Raw genomic sequence first — 13,237 nt, 5'->3', positions numbered from 1 at the left:
ACATAGAGCTAACACAGAGCTAACACACAGCTAACAGAGCTAACACAGAGCTAACAGAGCTAGCACAGAGCTAACAAGCTAACACAGAGCTAACAGAGCTAACATAGAGCTAACAGAGATAACAGAGAGCTAACACACAGCTAACAGAGCTAACACAGCGCACAGAGCTAACAGATAAGAGCCACATGTGAAATATCTGGACTTTATTACAGCCACAGTCTTTTCAGAATGATTTCGTTTACTGATGTAAACGATGACTAACTTAACTTGATGAACTTCAGCTCAGCTAGCAATGATGCCTGCATTTCTATTCGAGCTGAGCTAAGCTAAGCTGTGTGTGTGTGTGTCTTTGTGTGTGTGTGTGTGTCTTTGTGTGTGTGTGTTTAAGAAGCTCAAACAGCGAGCTGTGTTTGTTCAGTCTGTCCCTGAGTGAAGGTGAAGCAGCACGATCCTGAACGCTCAGCTGTGGGTGAGCCTGCACACACACAGACACACACAGACACACACACAGACACACACAAAGACACACACACAGACACACAATGTTTTCTTCCTATGTGTCAGACTGAAGTGTGTTCTTCATGTTGCTGTTAGCTCACAGTCTGCTGGTAAACTTTAAACTCAAACATGTTTGACCTGCAGGAACCCTCGAGCTTCAGTGTGTGATCAGCAGCAGACTGTTACATGTTTTTATCCTGAAACTGTTTATGTGTTACAGTGTGTGTGTGTGTGTGTGTGCGCTGCAGTGTTTCAGGAAGTCGTTCAGACGATTAATTAATGATCAGAGGAGCGGACCGACTGAAACACCTCAGTACACACACACGGTTTGTACTGTGTTTCTCATGTGTGTGTCTGCAGCTGTTTGTGTCTCTGCTGTGAGCCGACACTCTGATGTTGTGTTATTAAAACAGTTTGAGGGGTTTCGTTGTTTGTTTTAGTTTATCAGAGGGCGGGGCTCAGATCAGGGGGCGGGGCTCAGATCAGGGGGCGGGGCTCAGATCAGGGTGTGGTCACTTGTTGTGACGCTGTGCTGATTGCAGCCTGATGCGGCGTGCTGGTGGGGTGAAGGCCGGCCTCCGCCTGTTTCTCCTCCTCGCTGATCTCTGACTGACTGAAGTCAACTTTGTGCTGTGGCGGCTGTCAGTCAGTGAAGACAGGAAGTCAGGCAGCTCAGTGTGCTCACACCGGCTCAGAGCGGCTCAGAGGGACTGACTCCATCATCAGATCAAAGGCTTGTTTGTTCCTGACTGTAAAGATGGCTGCCGTGGATCCAGCCTGATGCCCGGCTGCTCTGTCATCTCTGTGTTTAACCTCCTCAGGTCGAACACCTCCTGTTCCTGTCGCTCAGGGATGATGGCTGCCATCGGAGTGGAGGTGGGCGAGTCGGGGTTAATGTCAGCAGAGCTCATTAGTTCCCTTGTTGTCCTCCTCCTCCTCTTCATCTTCCTCACAGGGCTGTGCAGCGACTGCAACAGGTCAGCTGGTGCTCCGCCCCCCTGACTTCATGTTTAAGGCCTGTCCTGTTACGTGATGACTGATCAGCTGTCTGTTCACAGGCGTTCCTTCGAGCTGCAGGCTTCAGAGGCAGAGAAGGCGCCATCAGCCCTCATCAGAGTGGTAAGAGGCCGGACTGTAAACACTCTGACAGGAAGTGATGACGCTCTGACTGAAGCTCTGATTGACAGGTGAAGCTGGAGGAGGTGAGAGAGAATCCAACGATCAACGAGATCCAAGACGACGAGAAAGGTGAGCGGAGGCCGAGGCGGAGGCGGAGGCGGAGGCGGAGGCGTGAGCGAGCGGGTTCCAGACATGAAGCAGGTTACAGTGAAATCAGCTGATCAGTCTGGTATTGATCCTCCTGTTTTGTGTGATCAGAGTTTCCTTCTGATGGGGAGAACCCTGTCTCAGTCACTCCCTGGAGGAGCCACCTGGGGGCGCCGCAGACTCAGACAGGTCAGTGTGTGATTCATGGATGTAGATTATTTAAGGAACGGTTCAAAAAGACTTTTATTTTGTTAATGAGGCTTTTTGACCGTGTGAATATTCATTTTGATAAAAACAGTTACTACAGTTCCCATGATGCCTCTGTGTGTGTTTAGAGTCCCATTCTGAGGAGGAAACCTCAGCCCCCATTACTCCCTGGAGGAGCCACCTGGGGGCGCCACAGAGCCAAGGTCTGCTTTTATAATCTGACAAAGAACAGGTGTGTGTCGCTCCTCTGATCCTCAGCTTTTACATGTCTGTCTCAGATCTGAACGCCTCTGACCACCACGCCATCACCGAGGGGCGGGGCAGCAATGACGCATCATCACCTCCAGCCAATCAGCAGGTCGATCGTCCTGCAGCGGCTTCAAGTGACCAAGACAGGAATGCAGTTTATGCACGAGTTAAGAAGCTGAGTTCAAACAGCCCACCTGTTCAAAGAGCTGAGGAAGAGGAGGAGGAGGAGGAGGCTTCACCTCCACTGCCTGACAGGAGGGTGGAGGAGGAGGGCTGAAGGACATCAGCTACATGCAACTAGACTAAACATGGAGGACAGAAGACAAACAAACATGGCAGACAAATCCAACATGGAGGACAACATGGAGGACAACACTGTGAGACACATCTTTCTGTTTTTAATAATAATTAAAAGATCAGACAGAGTGCAGGAAGAAGCAAACTGTCATCAAATAAATATCAGAACGTTGTGTTTTAAGTTTAAAGATGTTAAATAATCATTTCTGCTTTCATGTGAATTAAAAACAACAACAACGATAATTATTGTTGTTGAATGTTTAAATCTGTGACATCAACCTGACCTGTGCTGTTCTGAACTCAGACTCCCAGCATGCACTGGGCTGGGTCTGTGGCTCTCAGTCTGTGCTGCATCTGTCTCTTCCTGTCTCTTTTGGGGATCATGGACTCTGGATCCAGCTCTCCCCTGTCCTCCATGTGAGGACCAAAGCTGTCAAATGTCTGTGGACGCTGCAGACAGAGAGTCCAGCAGAGCCACGTCCAGTTCACTCCTATCACATCGAGCCTGTTACAGGCAGACCTGTCTGTAGACCCACTCCCACTCCCTCTCCTTCAGACATGTTATGTGAGGTGTTCAGAACATCATGAGCTGATGTCACCGATGATGTCAGGACGTCTGTGATGCTCCTGCTGCGTCTCTGGACACTGTGAGCTGCTGCAGCTTCATCAGTCTGCACCTTCAAAGATTCACTCATGGTTGGAGGCCGCTGATCAGCTGACAGGAAGCTGGCAGGACTGCTTTAAATCTGTGGCTCAACATTCGGCTACAGTCCATGACCGACCACAACAGACCCTGACTGTAAGACCCTGTGACGGACCGCTGGGAGCCTCTGAGCTCTGCGGCTGGACTCTGTGGACCAATCAGGAAGAGTTGGCCCACATGATGCCAGCAGCAGTTTGCTTTGTTTCAGATCAATGAGGACCAATCACTCTTCATAGACACAGCTGGGTCCAGGTCCTGGTCCATAGAGAGGAGAACCATCAGCTGATCTCAGCACAGAGGCAGCTACCAACAGAACACAGCTGTAAGTGCACTCTGTGACCACTGAGTGTCGCTGTGGAGCCACAGACAGACTGACAGGCCCACCGAGAGCAGGTGTGTGTGTGTGTCTGTGTGTCTGTGTGTGTGAGTGAGTGAGCTGTGTGTGTGTGTGAGTGAGTGAGCTGTGTGTGTGTGTGTGTGAGTGAGCTGTGTGTGTGTGTCTGTGTGTGTGAGTGAGTGAGCTGTGTGTGTGTGTCTGTGTGTGTGTGAGTGAGCTGTGTGTGTGAGTGAGTGAGCTGTGTGTGTGTGAGTGAGTGAGCTGTGTGTGTGTGTCTGTGTGTGTGTGTGAGTGAGCTGTGTGTGTGTGTGTGTGAGTGAGTGAGCTGTGTGTGTGTGTCTGTGTGTGTGTGTGTGTGTGAGTGAGCTGTGTGTGTGTGTCTGTGTGTGTGTGAGTGAGCTGTGTGTGTGTGTGTGTGTGAGCTGTGTGTGTTACTGTGTGTGTGTCTCTGTGTGTGTGTGTGAGTGAGCTGTGTGTGTTACTGTGTGTGTGTGTCTGTGTGTGTGTCTGTGTGTGTGAGTGAGCTGTGTGTGTTACTGTGTGTGTGTGTCTGTGTGTGTGTGTGAGTGAGCTGTGTGTGTGTGTGTGTGAGTGAGTGAGCTGTGTGTGTGTGTCTGTGTGTGTGTGTGTGTGTGTGTGTGTGTGTGTGTGTGAGTGAGCTGTGTGTGTGTGTCTGTGTGTGTGTGTGTGTGTGAGTGAGCTGTGTGTGTGTGTCTGTGTGTGTGTGAGCTGTGTGTGTGTTACTGTGTGTGTGTGTGAGTGAGTGAGCTGTGTGTGTTACTGTGTGTGTGTCTGTGTGTGTGTGTGTGAGTGTGTGTGAGTGAGCTGTGTGTGTTACTGTGTGTGTGTGTCTGTGTGTGTGAGTGAGCTGTGTGTGTTACTGTGTGTGTGTGTCTGTGTGTGTGTGTGTGTGAGTGAGCTGTGTGTGTTACTGTGTGTGTGTGTCTGTGTGTGTGAGTGAGCTGTGTGTGTTACTGTGTGTGTGTGTCTGTGTGTGTGAGTGAGCTGTGTGTGTCTGTGTGTGTGAGTGAGCTGTGTGTGTTACTGTGTGTGTCTGTGTGTGTGAGTGAGCTGGGACTGTGATGTGACTCATGTTGGGAGGAGCAGCTGATGGACAGACTTCATAGTCTCTGAGTTGAACTCATGGTTAGCGGAGGCTAACTGTTAGCATGCCTTTCATGTCTGTATGAGGGACAGACGTTTGTTGTACCTGAAACACAACGCTTACCTTCACACAGACACACAAAGAAACATGGCCTGAGGTCAACGGGGCACAGTCACCTGACTGAGAGGGCGGAGTCATGCAGACTGAGTGAGTGACGTACGAGTGTGTGAAGTCTGATGAAGGGAGATGAGGTCAGGGCTCGGGTGGTGACGAGGTCAGGAGTTCTTCCACATCATGGACCCGTGCAGACACACACAGTCATCGTCTGAATCCTGGTCATGGCTCTGAAGCTGCAGCAATGATCAATGGAACAGCAATGTTTACAGTTTCATTGATCCATAGAAAATCCATCAATAATGTCATCAGTTATCAGCTGCAGCCTGCAGCCTTACCGACAGACTCCGTCCATTTACTTGTGGTCACAGAGTGTATGAGTCATGTGCTGTGATCATATCGATTACATTGATGATCAGTTAGTGATGGAGGTTCCTCTGTTCTGTTACCGTTAAACAGGCGGAATGTTCCTTTAAAGGCGGCTGCTCTGTGCAGGCACGTAGCTCACGAGAGCGAAGCAGCGTGTGTGTGTGTGTGTGTGTGTGTGTGTGTGGGGGGGTGCTTCTCAACACACACACACATTATGTAATAGGAGGCCGGTCTCCGCCCACAGCCTTTGTTAAGCTGCAGCAGTGTGTTCACTGAACACTGCAGGACACACAGCGGGCAGCAGGAGAGCAGCCTGCGGCCCGCTGTGTGCTCACACACACACACACACACAGACACACACACACACACACACACACACACACACACACACAGACACACACACACACAGAGTGGCGGGTCGTCACAGGACGTGCAGCTCAGCACTCTTGTGTGTCTCAGCGCAGAAACTCCGTAAACAACAGCCCTCAGTGGGGTGTGTCTCTGCACAGCGCTGATCCACCAATCAGCGCGCAGCTCCTCCCCACGTGGTCTCCTTGTTTACTACAAGCCTGAGGAGCCACCGCGAGGGCTGCTGGGAAAACCCGGAGCGGATCAGCAGCAGGGACCAATCAGGCTGTGACGTCAGAGGAGCTTCATGTTGATGTTCATGTTGGTCACATGCTCATTGATCAGCTGGCAGCACCAAAATAAGCCCCCCTCCAAGGCTCAGACAGGAGGACGACTTAAAACCTGCAGTTCCCCCCACAGCCTCTAGGGGCTGGCTCCCAAATCATCTTTTATTGCACTTGTACTGATCCAGCCCAGGTCTGATCTGATCCAGGTCTGATCCAGCCCAGGTCAGATCTGATCCAGGTCTGATCCAGTCCAGGTCTGATCTGATCCAGGTCTGATCCAGGTCTGATCCAGCCCAGGTCAGATCTGATCCAGGTCTGATCCAGCCCAGGTCAGATCTGATCCAGTCCAGGTCTGCTCCAGGTCTGATCCAGTCCAGGTCTGCTCCAGGTCTGATCCAGGCTGATCCAGTCCAGGTCTTGCTGGCGGCTCGTCCCTGCCTGCTGCTGTTGGACTGCAGCAGCTCACACACACTCACACACCCCCATTGAACAGCAGCAGACACACACTCAGAGGAAGTCTTGTTGTTTTGGAGCTTCAGACTGCAGGTAGGTGACAAAGGTCTGTGCTGAAGACTCTGACTGTCCTGCTGCTTGTGGTACTGTGTGTGTGTGTGTGTGTGTGTGTGTGTGTGTGTGTGTGTGTGTCTGTGTCTGTGTGTGTGTGTGTGTGTGTGTGTGTGTGTCTGTGTCTGTGTGTGTGTGTGTGTGTGTCTGTGTGTGTGTGTGTGTGTGTGTGTGTGTGTCTGTGTCTGTGTGTGTGTGTGTCTGTGTGTGTGTGTGTGTGTGTGTGTCTGTGTGTGTGTGTGTGTAGTGAATGCACTTTGCTGCTTCCCTCTCGTTGATCTTTGACTCTGTATTTAAATGCTGTTGATCAGAGCTCAGCTGTCTGTGCTCATTCAGGACTCTTATTGTGAAAGGAGTGAAGGAATCTGATTGGTCCAGAGCTGCAGGCCGATGGGTGTGTGTACAGTGTGTGTGTGTGTGTGTGTACGTGCTGTACACAGGCTGAAGTGTGAACGGTTCAATAATGCTGTTAATGGTCGACAGTATGAACTTTATTTTATCAGGTCGCTCGACAACAAGTTATAAATAAAGTTTCATTTAGAGCAGAAGCAGCTGAGCTTCTGTTGTGTGTAGTTAAAGACGTTAAAGAAGCTTTGGGCTGCAGGTGGCGCTCTTTAAGCTACAATGAAGGTAGTTTACTCCAGTGTTTCTCAGTCTGAGGGTCAGGCCCCTTTAAAGGGTCACCAGGTGAGCACAGGAAGCCAAAAGTATGTGGACACTGCTGCACATTCATGTTTGACTGAAGGAAGCCCAGCAGGGGACATGTCCACAGACCTTTGTGCAAAGTTCTGTGTGAGTGAGTCACTGATTTACAGGAAGCCCAGCTCATCCGTTGCCGTGGTAACCGAGTGTAGTATGTGTGACTGTGCTGGTGTAACATGACACACTGATCAACAGCTGAACTGTCTGCAGCTCCACATTTTAACCCTGCACACACACACACACACACACACACACACACACACACACACACACACACACACACACACAGTGTGTGACACTAGTGACTCACTGTGATTAAACTCTGATGGTTTCCCAGCAGGCCTTCTGTGAAAGTAGCAGCATAGTTAAGCCCGGTGTTTCCCAACATGCGTGCAGGGGACCTCCAGGAGGTCACCGGACGATTGACGGGAGAGGACGTGTGGAGGGACGCCTCCCTGGTCTTTGTTCTGTTGTGAAACCTTCGGACTGTTCTGCCATGTTTTTGCTGTTAGCTGTTAGCTGCTCGGTGCTAACTGACGCTCTGTCTCCTGCAGCCATGTTACCAAAAACCCGCCTGGGGAAGCGCTCTCCTCTGGGGGCACTGGTGAGCTCCACCTGTCCGTCATACCTGGAGAAAGTGGAGACTGGCATCACCGTGGCAACAGGAGCAGGATCACAAGCCACCAGCAGGGTCAAAGGTCATCCCGGACTGAAGGTGAGGAGTCTGCTGACTCATCAGAACTTTTCTCTTTAGTCGCATCACTTCAGTTTAGAAAATTAAGAAACTTCCAGAAACCTGCCTCTGGTCAGTCGTGCTGAAAGCCCCTGTAGGGAAACCACACAGGAAATACAGATCCGTCTTGATAGACAGCTGTCTGAGCCAATCACAGCCCTGTCTCCTCTCCCAGGTGTACTTCCAGTGTGGAGGAGCAGGCGACTCTTCAGGTTTGGTCGATCAGCTCGACGTGCAGCGTGGAGTCTCATCTGGTCCCTCTTCCTCCTCCTCATCGTCCTTCTCAGTGTCTCCGTCCTGTAGCAGATCTGTCTCGTCCTGCATTGACGTCCCCAGAAGGTTGTCCGTCCCTCTGTTCGTCTTTGTTTGTTGTTGACTCCGACAGGGTCAAGCTGACTTCCTGTCTCTCTGCAGTCACAGGAGCTCACAGGAGGTGGACATGGACGAGCTGATGGCGGCGATGGTCCTCAGCAGTCTGTCCTGCAGCCCGCTGCTGCACAGCCCCGCCCACACAGACACAGGTAAACAACAAGCAACAACAACAACAGAGTACAACAACAACACAAATGAGCAAAGTACCAGTCGGCAACGATGTCAAACACGCACACGCCTCGCTGTCTCCTCGTGTTCTCAGCTCCTCTGATGGAGTGTGGCAGCAACGAGCTCTCTGACAGCGCCAGCAGCGGCTACTGGAGCGTTGGCCACGCCCACGGAAGCCCCGCCCCGTCTCCACCAATCCCAGATTCCGACTCTGGCCCGGCCACACCCCCTGATGAGGGCCTGGACATGGAGCTGGAGCACGTGCTGTTTGACGAGCCGGCGCCGCGGAAGCGCAGGGTGAGCAGTGTGTGTTTTTTGTGACGGCGGTCGCAGGCGGACAGAAACATGGCCGGCGCTGACGAGTGTTTCCTCCTGCAGAACTCAGCGAAGGTGGCGTTCAGGTGTCTGTGGCCGAGCTGCGGGAAGGAGCTGACCACTGTGGTGGGAATCAAACGTCACATCAGGACCACGCACCTGTGGTGAGGTCACATGACAGGATGAGCTCATCACGTGACTGTGATGAGGACGTTGTGTGAAGTGATGATAATGTGCTGATCTCATGATGACATCACGCTGACCTTTGACCTCTCTGTCACAGCCGCGGCGGCGAACACGAGCGCTGCTCCCGCAGCGAGGAGGATTTCTACTACACTGAGATCAACCAATGGGAGCAGCCGCAGCCTCAGTCTCCGCCCGCTGGTCTTCCTCTCACCTGTAGCCCCACGCCTGCCTCCCCCAGGACCCCCCCTCCCTCCCCTCTGTCTCCGCCCTCTCCACCCTGCAGCACTCTGAGTTGCTCCGCCCCCTCTTCTGGCAGCTTCTGGCAGGTCCAGTCAGAACACTCCTACCAGGTAGGGTGGGGCTTAGTGTAGCCTGTGTCCTCTGTATGATGTCATTACTGTCACTGCGCCCGATGATGATGTCACCATCATGTTTTTATAGGCTCCTCCTCCTCCTCCTCAAAGTCAGGTGGTGTCAGCAGCAGCTTTGACTTTGCCTTCTTCTCACTGGACAGCCCCGCCCACCACCACCTGTCACAGACAGGTAAACCCCCAAATACACAGAGCATATGAATCGTTAATGGTTATTGATCTATTAAATTATACTTAATAATAGTAATATTAACAATAACAGTAATGTTGTTGTTGTTGTTTTATTATTATTCATGTTACATTGTGCAGGTTTTTTGCTGCAGCTTGGAGCAGAAACGTTCAGATATTTATTTTTTAAAGTTAGTTCCAGACAAACAGAACAGAACGTCTGTGTTGGACCTCACTGAGTGCTGGACCGCCCCTGCAGGCCGGTGTTTGCAGCACATGTGTGTGTCCCTCAGAGTGCAGTGGATTGTGTGTTTCCTGCAGCAGCCTGCTGAAACTGGTTTGATGGTGGACTCGGTCCTCCATGGTGGTTTTTGTTCAGCCGGAAAATCCCCTCCGCTGCTCTGTGGTCAGGTTTTTCCATCACAGTGCCCCTGCAGGCCAACAGAGGGCACTGCAGGCTGTTTTTACAGGAAAGCAGCACACACTGAACAGAGTGACTCCTCTTCCTCCTCCTCTTCCTCAGGGTCTGCCATTCCGGGTGCGTTCGGTTAGTGTTGGTGAGCAGTGGCTGCAGCATCAGAGCGCCCCCGGCAGGTCAGTGTACAGGTCACACACACACAGACACTCACAGACACAGACACACACACACAGACACACACACTCACACACAGACACACACACTCACACACACACACTCAGACACAGACACACACACAGATACACACAGACACACACACAGACACACACACATACACACACACACACTCACACAGACACACACACACAGACACACTCACACACAGACACACACACACTCACTCACACTCACTCACACACACTCACACACACTCACACACAAACACTCACACACACACACACACACACACAGACACACAGACACACAGACACACTCACTGACCTTCTGTCTGTGGTCGTCAGGAGGATTCGCGGTGAGGCCAAGAAGTGTCGTAAAGTGTACGGCATCGAGCACAGGGAGCAGTGGTGCACCGCCTGCCGGTGGAAGAAGGCCTGCCAGCGCTTCCTGGACTGAAGGACTCAGCGCCCCCCAGTGGACGTTTTTTATACTTTATATCCATTTTTACTTTTTATTCAGTCTTAAAGCAGCGATGTGCTGAACACCTGTGGCAGCTATGAGCAGCATCGCCCGTTTACAGGAGCAGAGACAGTGATGTCACAGCTGCTCCGCCTACCAGCACCGCCTCAGTGTCTCCTCCTCCCTGTGAGCTACACAGGTGGACAAAATAACAGGAACACCTGCATGACGTTAAAGAGCAGAAGTTCTGTTTTATAAAGTCAGAATATTTTTTAACCCGTTTATTCCTCATGTTACGCTTTGTTAAAGGTCGGGCAGGAGGTTTCCTCCTGATGCACTTTGTGTTAAATCAGTGTAACTTCTCTTTACAATCTGGCTGACTCTCTGAGCTTTAACCTCCCACCCTGCCTTTACCAGAACGTGTGTCTTTATGTTATGATGGTGCTCCTGGTGAACTGGCCACGGTCTCAGATCTCACAGAGCTTCAGCGGCTGACGCTGCGTCCGTCTGTCCGCCTCACTCTCTTCCTGTCTCTGGAAGCTGAAGCCATTCCTCCTCGTCTCTGTGGGAAACTCATGCAGTATTGATCCGGACGGTGGGTGTGTCTACACAGGTGCATTCTGGGTCCACAGATCTGATGTCAGGCGTCGTTTAGTTTCATTCAGCAGAAACGTTTCTGTACGTGCAGGAAAATGTAATCAGATTATTTTTATGTTTTTTTACAGACCTGTAATAAAGTAAAGAAAGAAGCTGTTTGGTCAGTTTGTTTCAGCCGAGTCCAAAACCAGGACAAGAAGCTGAACCTCGGAGGTTATTGATGACACGCGTTTACAGTTATTGACAAGCTAATCTGTCAGTCAATGACTGTGCTCCCTGTAAATGAGCAGGTTAATCAGCAGAGAGACGCCAGCGTGTTTTAAATAAAGTTTTTATTAAAGATTATCCAACAAGCTGAACACAAACCTCCTGTGACCTGATATTAATAAAAAAAACTGCTGCAGGTAAACAAAACACTCGCTCTCTCTCACACACACACACACACACGACTGTGCTGTAATAAATTATATGTACAGTCGATCCATCTGTGACGCTCGGTCGGCCGTCACTCCGCGCACCACAGCCAGAGTCTGAAGAGCAAAAAGAACAAAGCAGCGTTAACTACACAAAAACCAGCAGCAACACAGGCGGCAGAAGGAGCAGGGGTGTGTGTGTGTGTGAGGCACAGTGTGTGTGTGTGTGTGTGAGGCACAGTGTGTGTCTGTGTGTGTGTGTGAGGCACAGTGTGTGTGTGTGTGTGAGGCACAGTGTGTGTCTGTGTGTGAGGCACAGTGTGTGTGTGTGTGTGAGGCACAGTGTGTGTCTGTGTGTGAGGCACAGTGTGTGTGTGTGTGTGAGGCACAGTGTGTGTGTGTTATACTTATCATTTGTCAGACTTGTTCTGGGTCGACTCACTCTTTCCGTCACAGGCAACAATCTTCACCTTGTCGACCTTCACCAGGTCGGTCACCTCTCTGAACTCCACGTCGTTCAGCACAAACGTCCACACGTTGTCACAGAACCGGTACGTGTTCAGAGAACCCTGCAGGACGGAAGGAGACACTGCAGCTGAGACACGGCGCTGACCTCACTGTGATGTCACAGGAGGGGCGGGGACAGACACACTCACCCTGAAGTTAACTCTGTTGCGGACCCGGTTGGCGAGCGCAGTGTTGATGGCTTTATCAAACTGGAGGAGGACCTGGAGGGCGAGCTGAGGCGTGATCTGCTGAGTCTGAACAGACACACACACACACACACACACACACACAGATTTAAAGAACCTTTCTACACAGTTCCAGTCAAAGCTAAACAACAGGAAACAAACTGAAAACAGCAGAGGAGCCTTCAGACCTGGGCTGTGTTATAACAAAAGAACACATATTTAGTTCAGGAGCAGGTTAATGAACCAGGACACCACTCACATCTAAACAGCCTGGATCTTAACAGGTTAATAACAGACTCCTTCTGATGGCTTCTAAGCAGACAGTCAGTTCATGAGCCTCAGACACAGGCAGTGCTGCTCTGTACCGACCTGTTGGATAAATCAGCAGCGTCAAAGCATCTTTGCATATTTTGGTGTTCGTGTTTGCGGTTGATGGAACCGTCAGTAGAACCAGAACCAACAGAGAACAGTAAACCCCTGACCCGCTAACATCACAGTCCTAACGCGCGCCGCTGCTCTTTGAATCCGTTTGTGCTGCAAAGACTCAAAGAATCAAATGCGCGGCTAACATGCTAACGTTAGCCCGCCGAGAACTAGCCAGCGGCGCTGGTTCTGCGGCGGCCGGCCTCACCTGGATGAGCTCGTCCAGGCTCTCCTGCAGGCTGTTTCCCAGCGTGGTGTTCCTGTACAGCTGGTACGCCATGATGGAAGCGCCGGTGAGACACGAAACAACCGAGAACTCCACTAAACACACACTGAGCTAACAAAGCTAACCGAGCTAACTGTCTCCTCCACAACAAGCTGAACCTCTGCACCGGAACTAGATAGCTGCAGACTTCCGCCCAGGCCTTTCAAAATAAAAGTCACAGAGCGCTACTCCAGTGGTACCACTTCCGGTTATCCCGCTGTTCCTGTTAACCGGCTAAAACGGTCTCAGGTTTAAATTTTAATCAAATTACATCGAATATAATAATAATACAACCTACGACGGCGTATTAGGGCCAATGTAAGTAAAAAATACTGACCCGGAAGAGGAGGGGGGGGGGGGGGGGGGGGGTAATATTCTGAGATTAAAGTAGTAAATTTGCGTAAACAACAACTGACATTCCAATCCAATCCAAT

At 51.0% G+C, this 13,237-nt stretch overlaps 3 protein-coding genes across 8 annotated transcripts; 2 read left to right on the top strand and 1 right to left on the bottom strand.

Annotated features, from left to right (window-relative positions):
* Positions 1-36: 36 nt before the first annotated feature.
* Positions 37-2,961, top strand: LOC114433130 (uncharacterized). Of its 5 annotated transcripts, XR_003670341.1 has the most exons (8): positions 37-469; positions 1,041-1,475; positions 1,557-1,617; positions 1,686-1,746; positions 1,876-1,953; positions 2,100-2,174; positions 2,250-2,597; positions 2,822-2,961. XR_003670341.1 is itself a non-coding variant. In XM_028401490.1 (7 exons), the coding sequence occupies exons 2-7, from the start codon at positions 1,351-1,353 to the stop codon at positions 2,495-2,497; spliced, it is 648 nt and encodes a 215-aa protein (XP_028257291.1). In that variant the 5' UTR covers positions 37-465; positions 1,320-1,350; the 3' UTR covers positions 2,498-2,760. The 5 variants fall into 5 exon arrangements, 4 of the variants coding, with proteins under 4 accessions (XP_028257291.1, XP_028257289.1, XP_028257290.1 ...); XM_028401490.1 differs by lacking the exon at positions 2,822-2,961 and having other exon boundaries at positions 37-465; positions 1,320-1,475; positions 2,250-2,760; XM_028401488.1 differs by lacking the exon at positions 2,822-2,961 and having other exon boundaries at positions 37-465; positions 2,250-2,760.
* A 2,532-nt stretch (positions 2,962-5,493) lies between these two features.
* On the top strand, positions 5,494-11,162 carry znf395a (zinc finger protein 395a). 2 transcript variants are annotated; one of them, XM_028401482.1, is made up of 10 exons: positions 5,494-6,326; positions 7,601-7,761; positions 7,955-8,118; positions 8,194-8,298; positions 8,409-8,616; positions 8,698-8,798; positions 8,918-9,170; positions 9,262-9,363; positions 9,883-9,953; positions 10,299-11,162. In XM_028401482.1, exons 2-10 carry the CDS (start codon positions 7,603-7,605, stop codon positions 10,408-10,410), a joined length of 1,275 nt encoding a protein of 424 aa, XP_028257283.1. In that variant the 5' UTR covers positions 5,494-6,326; positions 7,601-7,602; the 3' UTR covers positions 10,411-11,162. The 2 variants fall into 2 exon arrangements, with proteins under 2 accessions (XP_028257283.1, XP_028257284.1); XM_028401483.1 differs by having other exon boundaries at positions 5,501-6,326; positions 8,194-8,300; positions 8,414-8,616.
* Positions 11,163-11,325: 163 nt separating this feature from the next.
* gtf2a2 (general transcription factor IIA, 2) lies at positions 11,326-12,954 on the bottom strand. The gene is made up of 4 exons (XM_028401494.1): positions 12,747-12,954; positions 12,080-12,184; positions 11,835-11,992; positions 11,326-11,540 (listed from the first exon to the last, which is right to left on the bottom strand). Coding segments are annotated over exons 1-4 (336 nt in total). The 5' UTR covers positions 12,819-12,954; the 3' UTR covers positions 11,326-11,539.
* Positions 12,955-13,237: the final 283 nt, after the last annotated feature.

The sequence above is a fragment of the Parambassis ranga genome, chromosome 3 (assembly GCF_900634625.1).
Source record: "Parambassis ranga chromosome 3, fParRan2.1, whole genome shotgun sequence".
In the NCBI taxonomy this organism is placed as follows: Eukaryota; Metazoa; Chordata; class Actinopteri; family Ambassidae; genus Parambassis; species Parambassis ranga.
This window is presented reverse-complemented; position numbering and strand designations above follow the sequence as displayed.

Bases quoted from the DNA above. Each gene is read 5' to 3' on its own strand.
- znf395a (XM_028401482.1), top strand. From the start codon at position 7,603: ATGTTACCAAAAACCCGCCTGGGGAAGCGCTCTCCTCTGGGGGCACTG. The intron at 8,299-8,408 runs AGGTAAACAACA...TCTCCTCGTGTT, and splicing joins AGCCCCGCCCACACAGACAC to CTCAGCTCCTCTGATGGAGT. The intron at 8,799-8,917 runs GTGAGGTCACAT...TCTCTGTCACAG, and splicing joins ATCAGGACCACGCACCTGTG to CCGCGGCGGCGAACACGAGC.
- gtf2a2 (XM_028401494.1), bottom strand. From the start codon at position 12,818: ATGGCGTACCAGCTGTACAGGAACACCACGCTGGGAAACAGCCTGCAG. The intron at 12,185-12,746 runs GTGAGGCCGGCC...GTGTCTGTTCAG, and splicing joins GCCTGGACGAGCTCATCCAG to ACTCAGCAGATCACGCCTCA. The intron at 11,993-12,079 runs GTGAGTGTGTCT...TCCGTCCTGCAG, and splicing joins GCAACAGAGTTAACTTCAGG to GGTTCTCTGAACACGTACCG.
- LOC114433130 (XM_028401488.1), top strand. From the start codon at position 1,279: ATGCCCGGCTGCTCTGTCATCTCTGTGTTTAACCTCCTCAGGTCGAAC. The intron at 1,476-1,556 runs GTCAGCTGGTGC...GTCTGTTCACAG, and splicing joins CTGTGCAGCGACTGCAACAG to GCGTTCCTTCGAGCTGCAGG. The intron at 1,618-1,685 runs GTAAGAGGCCGG...TCTGATTGACAG, and splicing joins CATCAGCCCTCATCAGAGTG to GTGAAGCTGGAGGAGGTGAG.